The sequence below is a fragment of the Aedes aegypti genome, chromosome 2 (assembly GCF_002204515.2).
Source record: "Aedes aegypti strain LVP_AGWG chromosome 2, AaegL5.0 Primary Assembly, whole genome shotgun sequence".
NCBI classification, from domain to species: domain Eukaryota; kingdom Metazoa; phylum Arthropoda; class Insecta; order Diptera; family Culicidae; genus Aedes; species Aedes aegypti.
This window is the reverse complement of record NC_035108.1, coordinates 308,510,746-308,532,831: the sequence shown is the minus strand read 5'-3', so window position 1 is coordinate 308,532,831 and position 22,086 is coordinate 308,510,746. Positions and strand designations below refer to the sequence as shown.

General features: G+C 38.3%; 1 protein-coding gene across 1 annotated transcript in view; it reads right to left on the bottom strand.

Annotated features, from left to right (window-relative positions):
- Window positions 1–22,086, bottom strand: part of LOC5568825 (protein amalgam) — a 571,401-nt gene that overhangs the window by 70,474 nt on the left and 478,841 nt on the right. The window contains exons 10-12 of the mRNA XM_021845648.1: window positions 21,194–21,364; window positions 19,944–20,159; window positions 1,307–1,916 (exon numbers count right to left, since the gene is read on the bottom strand). Of these exons, the coding sequence (XP_021701340.1) occupies window positions 1,564–1,916; window positions 19,944–20,159; window positions 21,194–21,364 (740 nt within the window). The 3' untranslated portion in view covers window positions 1,307–1,563. The remainder of the gene's footprint in view (window positions 1–1,306; window positions 1,917–19,943; window positions 20,160–21,193; window positions 21,365–22,086) is intronic.

Genomic DNA, 22,086 nt, shown 5'->3' with positions numbered 1-22,086 from the left:
ATCCAGTCGGTCGTTCAGACAGCTGAGGTGGCAATCGAGCATAAAAGGAGCGGCATTCGTTAATGTGCGGTTGTCACTCTGGATGTGAAGAATACATTCAACAGTGCAAACTGGGAAGCGATAGCCCACGCATTTCATAACCTCAAGGATCCGGTGTAATAATTTAAGCTTCTTAATCACTATTTTGATGGTAGGGTTTTACTTTATGACAGAAAAGCGTTCGAATTACCACGGAAGTACCCCAAGGTTTAATCTTGGGTCCGATGTTATGGAATGCGATGTATGACGACATTGTTGGCCTCATCGACGAGATCATCTATGGTGAATCGATGGAGGAAGTAGAGTTGACAGTAGCGCACACTATCTCCATAATAGAGGAATGAATGAGGTCTAAAAAACTGAGACTGACCCACTACAAGTATGACGTGGTGGTGGTCAATAACCACAAGTACAAGCAACGGGCACTTATCTCGGTGGGTGGTATCTTGGGATAGTGATCGATGACTAGCTCAGCTTCGCTAGCCACGTTGAATATGCCTGTAAAAGGGCATCAACGGTTATAGCGGCGCTATCGAGGATAATGTCTAACAGCTCTGATTTAACTGTCAGCATTTTTAATGTATGAAAAGCCACTTGCGAGTAATTTGTCTGATAGGACATAAATAGAAAATGAATTTTGAACATCCCTTATATGAAAAAAACACTTAACCCATTTGCTTCGTTTGAGAAAATACCACCAGTCTGCGACGCCGCCATCTTTTCGAATTGAACATGTTCTAAGCAACCGTTGGATACTCAAATGCATTTCAATGTGGATACTCAATTGATCTTGGCTACTGTCAAATCCATTGAGTGGGATTGGGGTTGCCATATACGTGGAAAATACCATTTCAATTGCTTCCTTTTCCTCTATGGACCTATGCACGAGTTCACTAATTTGACGTTTGAGCGGTGCCGAATTCACTAGTTTCCATGGTCACATAAATAACACGGCACCCCTCAAACGTCAAATAGTGAACCCGTGCATAGGTCCATAGAAACCAAGCGACTAAAATATTTTTACGTGTCGCAATTTTATCATTGTTGTCAATGCTAGAGATAATCTTTCCAATTAAATATTGTGCACATCCTGATTTGTAGTAAGTTCACCAACATCATTCATTTCCATAACATTTCATTTTGAATATGATATGAATTTCCAACGGTATGAAATGTTTGTAACACAGTATTGATAGCAATATGAAAAAGACAGATCAAAAGTATCACCTAAATCGTAATATACACAACAACAAAATGTCATACTGACCTCCATATCCAGCATTCCAGCACAAGTTTGACCCCGCCGCATAACATTCCACTGGGTCACCTCAGCAACAGTGTATGAATTCCGCTCCTCCAACGCCTCTCTTGGCCGCCTCTTTGCTCTCCATTCGCGCAAGTGGGTGCGAGCATGTTTCCATACCGATATATTCGTTTTTAGAGTTATAGATGTATTTATAATGATGATAATATGCACACGCATCCTAACAGTAATGATAACACCCAACAGCAGTAGACATAATTTCATGTAACTGTCAGCAACATCAACAGACTATAAATCATCAGCGAACAACTGCTCGCAAGGGTCGTCACCAGCCCGCTCCACCTAGTCGCGGTCCAGCGAGGTAGCACCGAAACGAGCACTGCCACCAACAGCACCGCATTTGACCCTGCACGACTGCTCGCCATAGCGCCGTTGCTGTTCAGTATCCAGTGGGGTGGTTGCCGCGAGGGAATCGACGCCGGCATTTGGGTGTTGCGCACTTTTTCCAGGCTGTTTCCGCCCGGACCCGTCCCGTGGTTTGTTCCCGGGCCGTACATTCCGCCGGCACCGGAACCGTACCCCGCACCAGTTCCGTACGCGCCCTTCGGTGGCACTGGAAGTATAGACAGCAAATGGGTAATCAGTGGCGGGAAGTTTTGTTTGTTGAAAGGGTTTTTAGTGCATAAATATGTGCAATGGGAATGGAGAAACATATATATCATATTTTTGCGATGAATAATGTCAATAGGGTAGATATACTGCGTTATATGCTATTTTACGACACACAAATATGCATACATCGCTTAGTGTTCATTGAATAACTAACATTCACAAAATTTGCTGAGAAAATATCAACAAAAATACCTTAATCCGGGGTAACATCGATCAGCGGGTTGAAATTGTTCAGAATGATTCACCTCTTCTCCTTCTTCTTCTTTTTCTTCTTCTTCTTCTTTTCCTTCTTTTTCTTGGTATCAACGTCCCCACTGAGACAGAGCCGGCTACTCAGCTTAGTGTTCTTATAAGCACTTCCGTAGTTATTAACTGAAAGTTTTCTTTGTCAAAGTTGCCATTTTCGCATTCGTATATCGTGTGGCAGGTACGATGATACTCTATGCCCAGAGATGTCAAGGAAATTTCCATTACGAAAAGATCCTGGACCAACCGGGAATCGAACTTAGACACCTACAGCATGGCTTTGCTTAGTAGTCGTGGACTCTAACCACTCGGCTTAGCAGTGATGCATTTTAAACTGAACGCGAGCCAAAAGTGAACTGAACGCGTTCTAATTTTGCACGTGAACGCAGTAAACATTGAACTAGCGGGCAAGATTCTGACGCTGCTCACGCTGCACCGTGAAGCAGAAAACTTAAAAACACTACTTTTAACTACATTGAATTAATATCACACACAATGTATGCAACCTTAACGAACATTGACATCTTTTGTAAATCTTCCTGCTTTTAAATATGTTTTAGTTCTGCAATGAACACTATTTTCCTTTCGAGTTCACTTTTTAGCTCCTTTGAGTTCAAATTTTTGAACTGATCAATGTTCAAGCCTACTTGATCTCTCGTTCAAAAATTTTAACTGGAACGCAAACTGAACGCGTTCAAATGCTACACTGCGGCTAAAGCGAAGTATGCACTTCAACAGAAAAGTAATGGCCTATCTTGATGCATGGGAAATTTCTTGCAAAAATGCTCAAGAAAAGCATTTTTCTTTGATCGCAGTACGCAGTTGAAAAGAAATGTCAATTCAAATGGATCTCACTGTAGGAAATTTTTTGAGCAGAAATTTTTACTTTTCTTGAGCGGAACAGCAAACTTAGCACAAGGATGGAACATGTTCAATTGATTGATTGACTCTTTATTAAGGGGAAATTCAGCCCAAGGCTGGTTCATCCCCGTACATGTTCAATGCATGAAAGGTAGTTCTCTTTCTTGTATTCATAAAATAATAAAGACTTTGTGAAAAAAAATTATACTTAAATATTTCAACTATTCGAAACAATGATTTCTGATAATGCCCAGATATCTGTAGCGATAAACGCGCAGCTCTTCAGCATAACCATGCTGAGGGTCGTGGGTTCGCTGGTCGAGGATCTTTTCATAAAGGAAATTTTCTGGATTCCCAGCGCATAGAGTATCTTCGTATCTGCCACACGATATACACATGCAAAAACAGTCGAACGGCAAAGAAAGCTCTCAGTTAATAACTGTGGAAGTGCTCATAAGAACACTTATCTGAGAAGCAGGCCCCAGTTGGGACGTACCGCCAGAAAGAAGAAGAAGAAGATTTCTATCATTATAGATGGCACAAGTTACAAATAAGTTATATTTTTGATTCATGCATATACATTTTTGAATTCAATTATGGTTCCAAGTTTAAGTCAAAATTTGTTTGGGCACCTGGGATACTTTAAAACAAAAATTGTGGAAAAAATGCAAGAAATCAAAATAATTCAAAATTCAATGGATCATTGATATATTTGATAAAATATGTTTCACATGTTCCAGTTTGGAAGCTATTATGGTCATTTACAGAACATTGTCACCGGATGTCAGTTCCGGAGGAGCCACTATAGGGCCACATTGATGATATTGTGTATCATGAACTTATACCTTGCTGATACCAAGCCGTCGCTCAAAATTCATGATTTTGCACTTAGATGTACCGTGATCCGGAGTAACATTGATCAGTTTTTGGGATATTTCTTAAATTTTTCATTTGAAAATGCAAAGGTCGCAAGTTTTATATTTTTAAAACAAGTGCTGGCACCTACCTCGTTGACAGGAACTGGCACCATTGCTTTCAAATTTCGTTAAAGAGCGAAAGAGAGAGAATTTCGCCGTGAAATGCCTAATAGGAAGCTCGGTACGTGGAACTATAAATCTCCCAATATCATCGGCAGCACACGCATACTCGCCGATAAGCTGAAGCACGCGTTGCAGGAATTGAGTTGGAAGGGATCAATGGTGCCATCTACAAGAGCCTTTTATGGTGATGGGTAAAATGCAGAGACGCGTGATCGGGTGGTGGCTTATCAATCAGAGAATGTGCAAGCTGAGGCTCAAAGGCCGGTTCTTCAACTTCAGCATAATAAACGGTCACGGCGTCAAAACCATCATAGAAGATCTGAACGCTCAGGTTGACCAGGAGTTCGAACCGACTATTGTAAAGTTCAGCGCCCACTGACTAAAGAACGAGAACGGCTTGCGACTAATTGATTTCGCTGCCTCTAAGAATACGGCCATTCGTATCACCTGCTTCCAGCGCAGCCTTCCATACCGATACACTTGGAAAACACACAGTAGACAGAATCACAAAACGATCACGTTCTGATTAATGGACGGCACTTCTCCGACATTATCGACGTCAGGACATAGCGTTGCGCCAACATCGACTCTGACCACTATCTGGTAATGGTTAAACTGCGCCAAAAACTCTTCGTCGTTAACAACGTACAGTACCGACGGTCGCCCGGTTTGACCAACTTTTGCTGAAAAAACTGTGAGAACGTAATTTTTGTAAATTGAGAAAATTTACTTCAAAAATACGCTTGAAAAACTCTAAATTCGCTTGTAACTCACAACATTTTAAAGTTAACGGCGTGCTGTCTCCAGCAAAGTTGTAGAATTTAACTAGATCTTCAACTTTTCCATATACCACTTTTTAGAGAAATGTGAAACAAAATGTGAAGAAATGATGATACTATTCGGATGTAGGTCACCTTATATTTATAACTATAAAACATTAAGTGAGTATATCAGTAGTCGCTTTCATATACTTGCTGTAGTGAACTTTGTATGGTATTATAATTTTATTATTATTTCATCAGTACTCAGTGGTATATTTCACATATAATTCAAAGTATAAAATGGTGCCAATACAACTTTAAAAGTTTCGTCATTGTGACTGAATATATACAATAGTGTCCTGCGGTACAGAACTGTGGAAATGGTGGAATAATCTAACATTATTAAAGAAGCCAAGGTGCAGGTTTGGAAAATTATTGACAATAAAAAAGTACAATTATATTGCTACTACTTGAATAATTTTGTGTTAACTAATAGTAAAATGTATTATAAGTTCTACATATTTTTGTTTTACATTTCTCCATGAGGTTCCGTATGAAAAAGTTGTAGTTCTAGCTAAAACCTACAACTTTGCTGAAGGCAGTTTGCCGTTAACTTTAAAATCTTGTGACTTACAGGCGAACTTTGACTTTTAAAGTGTATTTCTGAATTGAATTTTCTCAATTTACACAAATTACGTTCTCATGGTTTTTGCAGCAAAAGTTGCCTATTGTATGGCATTTCAAAAGGCACTAAAAGAAAAAAATATCGAATCAACTCCATAAGTTATGAGCACGTAAAGATTTCATAGTTTTTCACTTAAATTTGCTTATAACTTCAAAATCACAAGAATTACAAACTTGCGATGTTCAGCAAAAATGTGTATCTATACTTCCTCTGCAACTCTTCTGAAGACCATCTTCACGTAAAACTCTAAGACAAGACGTGTCAGCTGAAAGTGCAAAAATGAAACCAATTGCCTGTCAAAAAAGACCATTTTTCATTGGTCGTTTTGGCAAAGGCCAACTTTCACATCGTTGAGTTGAATTGCAACCGGACACTTTGTTGCTGCTCAGGCCGTGTTGCTAGTTCATAAATTGGGGTTTTCATCAAAAGTTTGAACATTTTGCATAAAATCTTTATGTTTCAAATCTTTTAAAATTCGAAGTTAAGTTCACCGCATGTGCTCCTACAATGCTTAAAAAATACAAAATACTTAATGGAAGCAAAATTATGGTATTTGTTTCAATTTCCTCTAAAAATATCGTTGGTTTTTTAAATAATCCTGAGTTTTTAAAAGCTAGCATCCTCTAGTGCATTGAATTAATGAAGCGTGCAAAATACTACCAAATTATGAGACTTGATATTTAAATTTGTTCAGAAGATTTGCCTAAAAAGGATACTGGTAGCACTGGCTTCTGCATCGTTATCGACTGAAAAACAACGGGGCAGTCTTAGTTGAGCTGTCACGTCCTGTCCTAGGTAAAACTGAAAATAAAAAGTTAGATCAAAATACCTGTTTTTGGGTCCACCCTAAGTAAAAACGTTCAAAATCAATTTACTTAGCTCAAATGAAGAGTTAGATCAAAAGTGTCTTCGACAAAGTTGTTCAACATAACATTTTCTAAAAGTTTGCAGAAGAGCGCAGCCACAAATTTCATCAAACAAAAAAGTTTGAATCAAAAATTTAAGTTAAATAAAAGCCACCCTATTCAACTTTTTTTCTTAAATGATGTAAAACTCAATTACGAATAACTTCTCTGAAGACATCGAATGTCTAAAATCGACGAGAACAGAGAGAACACTTTTTTCCGGCTAAATTGTCTATTCGGTCCATTGTGTACTGGTATGACCTAGAGCGGCTTAAGCAACCGGATGTTGCAACTGCATACGCGTAGCACCTCGAAGCTGCATTGCCAGAAGAGGGTGTTGAGAACAGCTAAAGAACATTTTAAGTAGCTATCAACAATGCAGCTGAGCACCGTCGGGTACATGGGACGGAATCGACGGTACGATTGTTTCGACGAGGAATATAGGCAGATTATGGAGGAGAAAAATGGCGGTCATAATGCATCAGGGGACCCGGCAGAACGTGGAACGTTATAAATGGAAACGGCAACAGCAGCCCGTGTCTTTCGAGAGAAAAAACGCCGTCTGGAGAAGGATGCGAGAATCTTGACGGACGAGCGTGAGGTGATCGAAAGGTGGAAGCAGCACTATGGTGGGCACCTGAATGGTGCTGAGACCACAGGTAATGAGGGTCGAGACAACAGAGGAAATGCCTTCGTCAGCCAACTAGCCCTAGCTTTGAGGGTGCTTAAGGATGCCGTTCTCCAGCTCAAGAATAATAAAGCTGCTGGTAAGGATGCTATCGGAGCTGAACTCATCAAGAAGGACTCAGAGAGGCTGGCCATTTGTCAGCAACGGCTGATAAGCACAATCTGGAAAACAGAACAACTATCAGAGGAGTGGAAGAAAGGAGTAATATGCCCCATCTACAAGAAGGGCGACAAGTTAGATTGTGAGAACTTTCGAGCGATCACCATTCTAAATGCGGCCTACAAAGTATTATCCCAGATCATTTTTCGTCGTCTGTCACCTATTGAACACTGAACACGTTCGTGGGAAGTCATCAAGCCGGCTTTGTTGACGGCCGATCGACAACGGACCAGATCTTTACTGTATGGTAAATTCTCCAAAAATGTTGTGAATACTAAGTCCCAACGCATCACCTCTTCATCGATTTCAAGGCGACATACGATAGTATCGATCGCGTAGAGCTATGGAAAATCATGGACGAGAACAGCTTTCCCGGGAAGCTCACGAGACTGATAAGACCGACGATGGAAGGTGTGTAAAATTGTGTGAAGGTTACAGGCGAACATTCCAGTTCATTTGGATCCCGCTGAGGACTTCTACATGGTGGTGGACTTTCGTGCCTGTTGTTCAATATTGTGTTAGAAGATGTTATGCGGAGAGCTGAGCTTAACAGCCGGGGTAAGATTTGCAACAGATCCAGTCAATTTGGTTGCTTCGCGGATGGTCCATGTCAGCCGAACATTTGAAAAGTTGGCAGACCTGTACACCCGCCTGAAACGCGAGGAAGCAAAAGATGAACTGGTGTGACATGTGCATCCCACATGTCATTTCATTATATATCGATTCAACATTTCCAGCAGCGTAGTGGTTAGAGTCCGCGGCTACAAAGCAAAGTCATGCTGAAGATGTCTGGGTTCGATTCCCAGTCGGTCCAGGATCTTTTCGTAATGGAAATTTTCTTGACTTTTCTGGGCATAGAGTATTATTGTACCTGCCACACGATATACCGTACTGCATCAATACTCGGACACTTAAGTTGTCACAAATGTTTAAACCGCATTTTCAAAATATTTCTTTGTGAATTTTATAAAATATTTTTATGTAGCAAACAGTTTAATGTAAGATCTTAGTGAGAATGATTAACTTTAGGATAAAAATTGATAATATGCCATGAAAATGGTTAAAATACAGAAGCTTGTCTTGTCCTTAAATCCGGACACTTCAGCAAGTCTTGTTTATAAATCCGGACACTTGTGCATCACAATCCGGACAGCTCTATTTGACCGTGGAATTATCAAATTAAACCATGTAAAGGCTTTGAAACCAACAGATTTTAAAACACTTTAAAGAACTGATGCAATGCAAATGCTATATAATCATTTTAACATTTGAATGTAAGTAAAGTTTGTAGTTTGATTACCTGACCTGAAATGCCTGTGGTTCGAACCGCGATAATCACTAATTCATTCATTTTTTCTGCCTAAAACAGTGCACTGCATACCGTGGTGCATCAATACCCGGACGCTTAAGTCGACACAAAAGTTCAAACGCTAATATCAAGGTGTTGTTTTTGAATACCTTTAATGTAATAGAGTAAAGTGGGGCAAAAGTTCGAGTGGGGTAAGAGTTTCTTTTCAAGATTTCCTGCTCAATTCAAAACAAATCTTATAAATATCATGGTGGTTTGAATGCTATTCAAGTAAGAGACTTTCAATCCAAGTATCATAAAAATCGATTAAGATTTGGAAAAGTTATGGCTATTTGTTGTTTTTCGACGTGAATATTGTAATTTTTGTCAAACTTTCGTTGCATGGAACCAATTGAAGATAAAATCTTTTTCAATATTTTATGTAAGGGCGTTTCTAGGCCTATCATAAGGTTGCTTTGAGGTGTATTAGTTTTTGCATAGATGCTTGAAAACAATTTTTGGCCCATAGTAGGGCAAAAGTTCGAATCAGCGGGGCAAAAGTTCGACCCATGTGTAAAATCACGGAAAAATTTGCAAATTGCCTAAAATCCACAAATTATCTTCAAATTCAGTTAAATTTGTCTGATCGTGTGAAAATTGTCACCAAAATTTTACATTTCCACATATTTTTGTGAAACACTGCTATTTTTGAATATATTACAATTAACCCGGTTTTGGGCAATTTTTTTTATGAAAATTTAGTGTGTATTTTTCGTCAAACTTAAGTTTACGGCTGTTGTAAAGTATGCCTGTCATAAAAGGATCGATATTTTGTGTTTTAGTCAGCGAACTTTTGCCCCACACTAGATTCGAACTCTTGTCCCACCGGTGGGGCAAAAGTTCGAATAAGACAATCAATTTTAAAACTGTTATAACTAAAACTGGGTAAATATTTTGACACAAGTTTGTGAAGTGTTATGATAGACGGAGATACGTTCGAGGTGGTCGACGAGTTGGTCTTCCTTGGATCCTTGCTGATGACTGATAATAACGTTAGCCATGAAATAAGGAGGCGCATCATCAGTGGAAGTCGGGTCTACTATGGCCTCCACAAGAAGCTGCGATTTATACCCGAAGGCCGGGTGCTTAGGACGATCTTTGACAGTGTGCAGGAAAACGTGTGGCAGCGAAGGATGAACCACCAGCTTGCCCATCTCCACGGCGAACCCAGTATCCAGAAGGTGGCAGAAGCTGTGAGGATACGATGACCAAGGCATGTTGCAAGAATGCCGGACAGCAACCCTGCAAAAATGGTGTTCGCTCCGCATCCGTGGAGCGCAGCAGGCTAAGTGAGCGGATCAAGTGCATATCGATTTGTGATTTATACTAATAATGGTATCGCCTAAGACGGTTCCATTGTCAAAATTTTTATTATTTTTTTCAATTCACGAATCACATTGACGAATTTCTATGAATAATGTGGAATTTCCTTTGTTTTTGTTTTTCATATAACTTATCAGAATCTGGCCTTCATATTCGGCTTCAGGGGTCATGATTTTAGTATGTAACATCATTTTCAATATTATCGATTATTGTTTACTTGAGTGATCAATGTTACCCCATATCAGCAATAGCAAAATCCAAAAATCTCACAAAGTAGTTTAAACATGTTTAAATGTCTCAATCTTTCAGAAAACAAAATACAGTGTACAGTTACAAGCGATATGTAAATATAAAACTTGCAACATTTGCATTTCCAAATGAGATTTCTATAAAATATCCAAAAAACTGATCATTTTACCCCGGATTACGGTATTTATGTTTTACCAATATTTTCAGCCATAGACATTATCGGATTTCTTCCAAATCACAATAATAACAATCAGATCCTAAGATAGATACTCTGATAGATTTCCCACATTAAGAGACAATTATGCGTGCAATAAAAAAAAAATATTTAAAAAATCTCCGCAAATGATATGATACAATAGCGAAACTAAATGAAGCATCGCAACGAGCTATTTGCTCCCATTTTGCGATCCTTTATTGCGTGCTCAATTTTTACCATATTTTCCTTCCTTGTTCGGAGCAATTGCGCTTCAAACCATGGGAACGGCATCGGGAAGTTTTGCATTATTAATTTAAAATAGCGTCGAAAATGAAAGCTCAATTAATTTTTATTGGCTGCAGCTCATCCCGAAAGAAGGGGTAAATGTGTGCGAAGTTGAGCCATACTGGGATCTGTGTGAGTGGGCGCGCGTGAATACAATAAATTAATTAATGCGATTATCAGCTCTTTTCTGGCGATGACCAAACATCGGAATTTCTCACTGGCTGGACATGAACATGCTGTGATTTTGCTAGTACTCCACGTAGTGCATATTGAGGATATGTTATTGGATAAGCTTTTTTTCCTTGTATATTTTTTTCGCTTCAAAATGGAATTTAGTGTTTTTCGTGTTAGTGATTTTTTTTGTCATGAAATATGACTGCAGCACTGATCGGACGATTAAAAATGATTGCGTACGTGATTGGATTAAAAGATTTTTAGCATCGTTTTATTGCCATGAAAGTATTTAGTGTTTGATGATTTTGAGCATGTTGATTGATTATAATTTGATGAAAGATGAGGAAACTCATTTCACCGTAATGATTCAAAATAGTACAATTCAAGGAAGGGACACTTAGTAAGTTAAAATTCATTTTAATGTCGAATAGTTCAGTTATTTGCCAATTTATATTTGTATTTGTAGTTAGTGACGCAACCGAGAGGGTCGCACCCATCCCCCCCCCCCCCCCCCGTTAAAGCCGAAATAATATAATAAAAAGCTCACGAAGTAGGGTAAAAGCACCAATTTTCGACCCATCCATACAATTTTGGTCTACTTTGTATGAAAATCCGAAAATTGCCACAGAATTCTTGTAGGTCGAAAATTAGTGCTTTTCCCCTACATTTGTGGAAACTACACATCAAGCAACCTCAGAGCAGGAACTTAGGGGTCTATTATGAAAATCAAACAGATTTATATGACTCATGCACAATTAGCATGTATTTCAGAAGTCACTCGCCGACTACCATAGGAATCCTGTCAAAAAAAGTTTGAGGTTTGTGATCATGAATAACATTCTATTTATTAGATAAATCATGAAAATAGGATGTTCATTTAAAAATGTTGAAGAAAATATGACTCTGATTTGTCCATTTGAAGAAAAGACGCTTTAGCGTCTTACTAAAAAGTATTCCAAAAACAAGGTTCAATGATCGTATTGAACATTTTAAGGTGTTATCACATATTTGATCATAAATTTTCACGATGAAAGCAGACCTTGTTTTTGACCTGCACTCGGTTTAACTCTCTTATTCAGCCTATGCTATAAAACAGAGAATATGTAATAATGTGCCAATGAAAATCGATTTTTCGAATTTCAAAAAATGGTAGTGCTCAAAAGTTTTGTCTCCTCGAAAAAAGTCCCCATGCAAAATTTGAGCTCAATCGGACTTCATTAAGTGGACCTCCAAAGCGGTCAAAGTTTGGCTTTTTTGACCCATGAAAAATCTGAAATTTCCGAAATCGTATTTTTTTTTTTTTTTTTTTTGATGCCAGATGTCTAAGAAATGCATGAAACGTCATGATCTGGTATTATTTGGAAAAAATTTTTTTTTGAAAAAATCGACCTTTTGGGACTTAGTAAATTTTTGAGTTGGGGGGTGAATTGAATTTGAAATGAACGATTTGAATTCAATTGCTGAGAAATTCAAGGCAATAGTATTGAAACATATCCTATATCATTGTTAGCCACTGAAAGCATATTATATGTGATATTTCATTAGGGTGGTTCATTTACTTTCCATTAGGGTGGTCCTTTTTGTTAAAAAATAAAAAAATAAAAAATTGAATTTTAATTGAATATTGAAGACAATAGTATTGGAACATCTCTCACATTATTGTAAGCCATTTTCTACATTTAATATGTGGATTTTATTAGGGTGGTTCACTTTTTTTCCCATTAGGGTGGGCCTTTCAGTCGAAAAATCATAATCTGAATGGGATAGTAAAAACAATAGTACTTTATCACCTCTTTCATCATCGTAGGGCCCTTCATTATATTCGTGATATTTTATTAGGGTGGCTCACTTATTTTCCATTGGTGTTTGCCGAAAATTAAAATAAATCAAGAAATTTTGAATTTGATCCTTTTTTTTAGCACAATAGTATTTTAACACCTCTTCTATAATCGTAGGCCATTCCCAGACAACCAGAAGTCGCATAACAGTTAACGAACAAAGTCGTTTATTCATACAAATTTCATCACTCCCGCACTACATGGTGGATGAAATCGTTTGATCGATGAGTTGTTTTTTTATGAGTTCGTATATCCATTTCGTTTCGTCCCGTATACTCGTACAATGTAAGTCGGATCGATCCGTAACAGCTGTCAAATCAACTTTGTTATCATAAATTAAGTCGCATAAGAGTATAGATTAGTTCGCTATAAAATCAACACACTCGCATTACATGATGTGTTTCATCATATGAAATATGCACGCATATCGCCTCCAGTTTTGTACGCATAAAGCCGTTTCGCGACATCTTATGCGTGAAACTTTGCACATATAAGCATCGCATAACGCAAAAAGTGATTTCCTTATATGTACATTCTGGTTGTCTGGGTTGTCTTCATTTTTGTTTTGAGAGGCTTTAAATTCCTCTGAATTCATGCGCCTCTAGTTCCATTTGATATGCGACAGCATCGTAGGATACTGTTAACATATTTCATTAGGGAGTTTCTCTCATTTTCCATTAGGGTGCATCATTGTTCGTATAGTTTGAAACCATGATTTCTCGCAAGAGTCTCGTCCACTTTCCTTAATTATGGTATCAATGTAAAAAATTTCAACCTTAATATCTACAGACCGAAAGATTATGGTGTGGACTACTACATAATATTTGCGTAATGTTCGACGAAAAATGTAAAGGTAACTTAGTTAACAACAAAAGAGTTTTCTAGAAAGCCTCTCATTGTTAGAAAGGTCCTTTTGAAAAGTTTTGCGTGATTTTCATTCGGAATGCAACACTTCACTAAGCTGAACCAGTTCGGAGTCCTTGTCTCATACAAAATCCGCTTGCTACTTCGTGATTTCAGATGTACTCATCTCAGAGATCAAGCATTGAGCCTCAGTGACCTTTCCAATTTAGTTTTGCAAATTCCGAAGGAAATTCCAGAGAAAATTCTGAAAGGAATACCGAAGGAAATTCCAAAGGAAATTCCAACGGAAATTCCAGAGGGAATTACGAAGGAAATTCCAGTGGAAATTCTGAAGGAAATTCCAGTGGAAATTCCGAAAGAAATTCCAGAGAAAATTCCGAAGGAAATTCCAGACGAAATTTCTCAGGAAATTCCAGAGGAAATTTCGCAGGAAATCCTAGAGGAAATTCCGAAGGAAATTCCACAGGAAATTCCGAAGGAAATTCTAGAGAAAATTCTGAAGGAAATTCCAGAGAAAATTCGGAAAGAAATCCCAGAGAAAATCCCGAAAGAAATTCCAGAGGAAAATCCAAAGGAAATTCCAGAGATAATTTGGAAGAAAATTCTAGTGGAAATACGGAAGGAAATTCCAAAGGAAATTCCGAATGAAATTCCAGAGGAAATACCGAAGGAAATTCAAGAGGAAACGAAAATTATAGAGGTACTTCCGAAGAAAATTCCGAAATAATTTCAAAGCTTCAAAAGAAATTCCAAATGAAATTCCGAATCATATTTAGAATGAAGCTCCAAAAAGAATTCCGAAGGAAACTCCAGAAGAAATTCCGAAGCAAATTGCAAAGTAAATTTCGACGAAAATAACGTAGAAAATTCTAAATCAAATCCCGAAGGTAGCTCTAAAAGAAATTCCAAACGAAATTCCAAAGCAAATCCCGAAAGAAATTCCAAAACAAATTTAAAAAGAAATTCCATAAAAATAAATCCTGATGGATTTTTGAAGGATGTTCCGAAGCAAATTCCAAAGAAAACTCGGACGAAAATTGCGCAGAAAATTCCAAATGAAATTCCGAAGCCAGCTCTAAAAGAAATTGCAAAGGAAATTCCATAAGAAATTTCAAAGGAACTTCCGAAGCGAATTCGAAAGAGTAGTGTGTGATCCTTTGACCGTGACGCTTGCTCCTGCGGGGGCGGGTGAAGCGATCAAGCAGGATTAATCGTGTTTCGCGCGCAGTGCAGTGGGGGGAGAAGAGTGGCGTGATTCGCGGACTTATTTAGTAGTGTGTGATCCTTTGACCGTGCCGCTTGCTCCTGCGGGGGCGGGTGAAGCGATCAAGCAGGATTAATCGTGTTTCGCGCGCAGTGCAGTGGGGGGAGAAGAGTGGCGTGATTCGCGGACTTATTTAGTAGTGTGTGATCCTTTGACCGTGCCGCTTGCTCCTGCGGGGGCGGGTGAAGCGATCAAGCAGGATTAATCGTGTTTCGCGCGCAGTGCAGTGGGGGGAGAAGAGTGGCGTGATTCGCGGACTTATTTAGTAGTGTGTGATCCTTTGACCGTGCCGCTTGCTCCTGCGGGGGCGGGTGAAGCGATCAAGCAGGATTAATCGTGTTTCGCGCGCAGTGCAGTGGGGGGAGAAGAGTGGCGTGATTCGCGGACTTATTTAGTAGTGTGTGATCCTTTGACCGTGCCGCTTGCTCCTGCGGGGGCGGGTGAAGCGATCAAGCAGGATTAATCGTGTTTCGCGCGCAGTGCAGTGGGGGGAGAAGAGTGGCGTGATTCGCGGACTTATTTAGTAGTGTGTGATCCTTTGACCGTGCCGCTTGCTCCTGCGGGGGCGGGTGAAGCGATCAAGCAGGATTAATCGTGTTTCGCGCGCAGTGCAGTGGGGGGAGAAGAGTGGCGTGATTCGCGGACTTATTTAGTAGTGTGTGATCCTTTGACCGTACCGCTTGCTCCTGCGGGGGCGGGTGAAGCGGTCAAGCAGGATTAATCGTGTTTCGCGCGCAGTGCAGTGAAAAAGTGCGTTGTATTTTGCGGTAAGCACAGTGCTGCGACGGAAGCATTACATCCTGGTAAAATCATTCTTTATTATTATTTACCTACCTATTTCCATATGAAACTAAATACGTGCCAGGGTCGAACATTTAATTTTCGATTCGGGAAGTGTAAAAATATTTCAGATATCCATTTGATATCTGGGTGTTTTTATGCGGGGCTTACTGTATATGAAAATGACCTCAGAATGTGTGTGTATTTACTGCCATTCTTGAAATGGGTCGTTGGAATTTCAGTAGAGCTATCACCTTTCATCTCCTGGGCTAAAATTGTCTGCAGATATGAAGATATCGAAGGGTATCAATAAATACATGCATACAATTTTCTTCCATAAAAGCACTGCCGGTCAGTGGGAGGTGGATTGTATACACACACACACACACACACACACACACACACACACACACACACACACACACACACACACACACACACACACACACACACACACAACTTCCGAAGCGAATTCGAAAGGAAATTCCGAAGGCAATTCCAGAAGAAATCCCGAAAGAAATTCCAAAGGAAACGCCGAAGAAAACTTTGAAGAACTAAAGAAGGAAATTCCGAAAGTAATTCCAAAGAAATCCAAAATAACTTCCTGAAGCAACTTACTGAAAGAAATTCATGAAGAAATTCCAAAGGAAATTCTGAAGTAAATGAGATATGAAGTTCCGAAGAATACAAAGGAATTTTAGAGGATACTCCTAAGAAAATTCCGAAAAAACAATTCGAAGGAAATTCCAAAGTAAATTCCGAGAAAATTTAACAGAAATTATGATGAAAATTACGTAAAACAGTCCAAAGGAAAATTCCGTAAAAAATTCCAATCAAAACTTCTAAATGAAATTCCGAAATCTCCAAAGGAAATTCCAAAGGTTATTCCAAAGAAAATTCCGAGGAAACTCTATAACAAATTTGGAAGTAAACTTCAAACGAAATTCCGAAAGAATTTTCAAAGAGAATTTTGAAGGAAGTAATAAAGGAATTCCAAAGGAAATTCTGAAGAAAATTTGATAAATAGCTTCAAAAAAAAAACTGCAAAGGAATTTTAAAGGATACTCCTAAGGAAATTTCGACGGAAATTCCAAAGTTAATTCCGAAGGAAACTAAAAAAAATGCAATGGAATTTCTGAAGCAAATTTCAGAGGAAATTCTGACGAAGATTGCGAAGAAAATTCCAAAGCAAATTCCGAAAAAAATCCAAAGGAAATTCCGAAGAAAATTCCGTGGAAAATTTAAAAGGAAATTCCAAAAACTTCATAGGAAATTTCATAAAAAATTCAAAGCAAATTCCGAATGAAATTCAAAAAGGAAATTTCGAAGCAAAAATCACAGTTCAAAAAAAAATTCCAAAGGAAACTTCGATGGAAACTTTCAAAATATAAGGTATATCCCAAAAAAAAAATAAAAAATAAAAAAAAACTGAATGAAATTCTAAAAGAAATTCTGAAGCACATTCCAAAGGACATTCCGACGACAATTCTGAAAAATATTCAATGCATATTCAGAAGGGAATTTCTAAGGAAATTCCAAAGAAAATTCCAAAGCAAATCCCGAAGCAAATTGCATTGAAAAAAGGAAGTTAAAAGGAAATTTCGTAGAAAATTTCTTAGGAATTTTCTATGGAATATCCAAAGCAAATTTGTAAGGAAATTCTCAAGAAAACTCTGTAGAAATTCCAAAGAAAATTGTAAAGGAAATTACTTGGAATATTCCGCACTAAATTTCAAAGGTCCAAAAGAAATCCCAAATGAAATTCCGAAGAAAGCTCCAAGGAAAATTTCGAAGGAAATTCCAAAGTTAATTCCAATGCTTCGAAAGAAATTCCAAATAATATTTCGAATAAAATTCTGAAGGAAGCTCCAATGATAATTACACAGGAAACTCCGAAACAAACTCTAGAAGGAATTCGGAAGGAAACTTCAAAGAAAATTCCAAATCAAATTTCGAAGGAAACTCAAAAAGAAACTCCAAAGTAAATTTTGAAGAAAATTCCAATGAAAAGTTCAGAATGAAATTCCGAAGGACACTTCATTTCAAAGGAAATACCACAGAAAATTCAAAAGGGCACTTCTAAAGATACCGAAGAAAATTCCACAGGATATTCCGAAGCAAATTCAGGATAAATTTCCAATTTTGATGAAAATTCCGTAAAAAATTTCAAAGGAAATTTCGTAGAAAAGTCCAATAAAAAAAAATACAAGGAATTTAGAAGGAAATTCCGATTAAAATTCCAAAGGAAACTCCAAAGAAAATTCCGTTGAAAACTCCAACGAAAAAATCCATATGAAATTCCGACGAAATTTCTATAAGGAACTTTGTTACATCTTTGAAGAATAAACGAGAACTGATTGTTCAAACTGGAACTGCCTACGTTGTCACAACCGAATCGCGTGTACTATAGCAAGCAGAAGGCAACGTACTTTTGGTTCGAGAATGAAGGAGCCCAAGGCTGAGAATCTCTTTTAAAAATATAAACTAAACACTTTTGTTGCCCTTCATCGCCGCCCATCAAGCTATTGTCATAATTTGAATACGTCAAAAATTATTTCATTCCTTTTTTATCTGTATTTAGATTATGGCAGTTAGAGTTGTGCTTCACTGAATTAACTGATTATTGTTATTGGAACGTTTTATTTTAACTATTCAAAAGAAAACCTTAATGAAAATATCTTACCGAAGAGTTGCATGCCAATGAAGAATCATGATTCAAAACTATACAAACAAAGTTGATTTGTTAGATCTGTTGAGAACATTTTTTTTTAATTTACAAATTAAATGATCACCCTTATGCAAAACTGAGGACAATAGCCCCAATGAAATTTCACTTATTATATGTTAACAGTGGCCTGCGATGATATAGGAGATGTTTAATTACTCTTGTATTTACTATTCCATTCAAATTCTCAATTTTTTTTAAAGGACCACCGTAATGGAATATAAGTGAGCCTTCCCAACGAATCTAATGAAGGAAATGGCCTACGTTGACGATAAAATACTAATACGATGGTGATAAAATACTATTGTTTTTAATATCCCATTCAAATTATGATTTTTCGACAAAAAGGCCCACCGTAATGGAAAATAAGTAAACCACCCTAATAAAATACCACATATTAAATGTAGAAAATGGCTTACGATAATGTGAGAGATGTTCCAATATTATTGTCTTCAATATTCAATTAAAATTCAATTTTTTATTTTTTTATTTTTTAACAAAAAGGACCACCCTAATGGAAAGTAAATGAACCACCCTAATGAAATATCACATAAAATATGCTTTCAGTGGCCAACAATGATATAGGATATGTTTCAATACTATTGCCTTGAATTTCTCAGCAATTGAATTCAAATCGTTCATTTCAAATTCAATTCACCCCCCAACTCAAAAATTTACTAAGTCCCAAAAGGTCGATTTTTTCAAAAACAATTTTTTTCCAAATAACACCAGATCTCGACGTTTCATGCATTTCTAAGACATCTGGCATCAAAAAAAAATTCGATTTCGGAAATTTCATGTACAACACCCCCCCCCCCCCCCTTTGGAGATTTTTCATGGGTCAAAATAGCCAAACTTTGACCGCTTTGGGGGTCCACTTAATGAAGTCCGATTGAGCTCAAATTTTACATGGGGACTTTTTTCGAGGAGACAAAACTTTTGAAATTCGATGGCAAAATTTTTCCCATACATTCCATTGGCACCCTAATGTGTAAGTTTCATATTGCGATACAAAAATTATCTTATCGTTCGTATTATTCTCATTCAATCATTTTCAAATTGTATTCATTCAGCTCCTTGAAACAGAGTATGAAACGGATAATCACTCAATTGGAATCCCCATTAATCAACAGTCTCATTGGCCTCATTTCAACTGCACCAGTACGCAAAGCTTCCCTAGACAGCTTAGGGCAATTGTATCGTTTCGCACAAACCGAAATTCGAGACCATTGACTGGCGATTGTGCTAGGTCAGTTGTAGATAGATACCAGGCAGGGCCGGATTTATAAATGTGAGCCGAGTAGTCAACAATTTTTTAAGCTGCACTTCGGTTAAAATAAAAACACGACATTCGCAAAGCGTAGCTCTTGAAAAAATCTTGGTGTATAATTTTCCTGAAACCTCTTTCCAACGTTCTGAGTAAGGCTCATAATATCAGAAGGCAGATATGTGTATGTATATGTTTCCAACCGTAATTTTCCGGGGTCCCTAAAAAGCGGGGGACCTTCGACCAATACCGCTCCCCTTAATACCACCCTGCATACCCGTCACGAGACTACAACCCCCGCAAAACTCACCTTCCGAGACGAATCCACCGAGCATGTCGTTCTCCTGGATGTGATTGATTATGTAGCTGTCCCGGTTGAAGCCATTGCCGGGGCCAGCGCCCTTTCCGTTGCCCTCGTGGCTTCCTTTTCCGTGGCTTTGATGATGCTGCTTCCGGCGAGGCTGTTTCGGAGTGGGCGGCACGTACGGTGTCGGAGTTGTGGTCGGCTTCGGCGGCAGCCGCAGCTCTGCAGGAAATGGAAGAAAGTGGAAACGGGTTGTATCAGATTTGCCAGAAAGTCGTTTTCATCAAACTATTTTCCAGAATTGATTGCAAGAAATCCATTTACCTAGAAAACAAACATATTACTTCATTACGGCTTTAGGACATTTGGTCGAATAATGTTTGGTGGAATGACATTTGGTGGAAAGTAAATGTTGTCGAAGGAACATTTGGTTGAAAATCTCCAGGAATTCTCGTCGAATGAGATTTGATGAAATGGGTTGAAAGTTATATACCAATTTTGGATTTCTTACATTGCAATTTTAAATCTATTACATGCTTTACTAAGCAATTAATCAAAAAGAAAATTGAGTGAGGAAATGATTTTATGGCCAAGAGTATTCGGGCAAATGTAACAATGCCGGGCAAAATTATTAAAACCAATTTACATGCAATTAATTTACGCGATCGCACCCCATCTGAATGGGCAACTTCATCCACCATGAAGGCGAAAAAAAAATGCAGATTTGGACAGTTTCGAATGGGGTCGAAGTGAATGGAGTCGATCAAAAGTGAATCAATCAATTCAGGAAGCGAGCGGCAAAAAGTCAGGATAACAAATTATGTTCCAAAGGCGAACAGGAAGGATTGAAAACGGTCCTGCACATTTGGGGCAATCACTCGACCGTAGTAATTTTCCATCAATTTAACTGTCAGTCACATTATTGAGGGGATCTAGGCTTGTGAGTGACGGTATTTTGTTGTTATTTCATTACACATTTTGAATAATGAATACACTTTAACCTCTTTTTACGATCCATTTTTTACGACCGAAGTTTATTTTAGCGATTCCAAAAAAAGTCAGAATTTTATAACAATGGTAATTGGTAATGTCGATCATCCTGAATCTATCTTTTGAAAACTGGTCGTTGCATTATTCAAAACATTATTACAAACTCGATTTCTTTTTGCAACAGATTATTTTTACGAAAAACCCACCTCCTTAGTATCTAGTGTAGATTAAAGCGATTACATCTTTAACAAAACGAATCGACTCACCTTGCAACCGAATCCGGGCATCGGCCTTTCCCAGCGCGTTTATGCTGGAACAAACGTACGGAGCAAAGTCCGTCTTCTGCAGGTGCCTTATTGTCAGGTTGAGTTGCCAAGTGAAAGCGTTGATCTTCTCCTCCACGATTACGTACTTTTCCCCCTGATACAGCTTGACTCCTGTTGGAAAAGAAAAATGGAAACCAGAATGGTAAAACGATAATCAACCATTGTTTTAAAAACGGAACAAATGTGCCTGGTCATGCGGTAGGAATGTGGCTTAAATCGTCTGTAACAAATTAATCGCAGCATCGTTCCCAGCGCTAGGGATGGAATGAAAGCAGCCGTGAACGGAAGAATGGTTTGGCTTTGACTGTTGTTAACGACCAGCGGTATGGAGTGTACGGCGAGGGTTTGAAATTTGAAGCCTTCATATCCAAAGCCTCGCGTCTTTGTGTTTCTTTCGATTGATTGTTATGTTGAATTGGTTATGCTGGAACCTTTTTCTTCGACTATATCCCACCCTTAAACATAATATTTTAGAACCATCTTTACAATTTTCAATCTTTAAAAAACTAGAATCAAGTTTTTAAAGTGATCTCCGTTTTATTGTAGAAACGCCTATAGCAAAGTGATATTGAAGGTTTCGGGGTTCGATTTTAGGACAGGCATTTGCATGAATTCTTCTCAGTTCATGAGAGCGAGCATGAGCGAGCATAAATGATCGTACAATTCGTAGTTGCTACTCCATGATTGACCAGAGCAATCTAAGTTGCACAGTGATTTAGTGAATGGGGCTTGGGATTAGCTTACCATTCTTCAATGTGCACAAATCGAGAGCTCAGACTTTAAAAGGCAATAATGGCGCCGGCCACGTCCTTACGGTCATCGGGGAAGGGAAG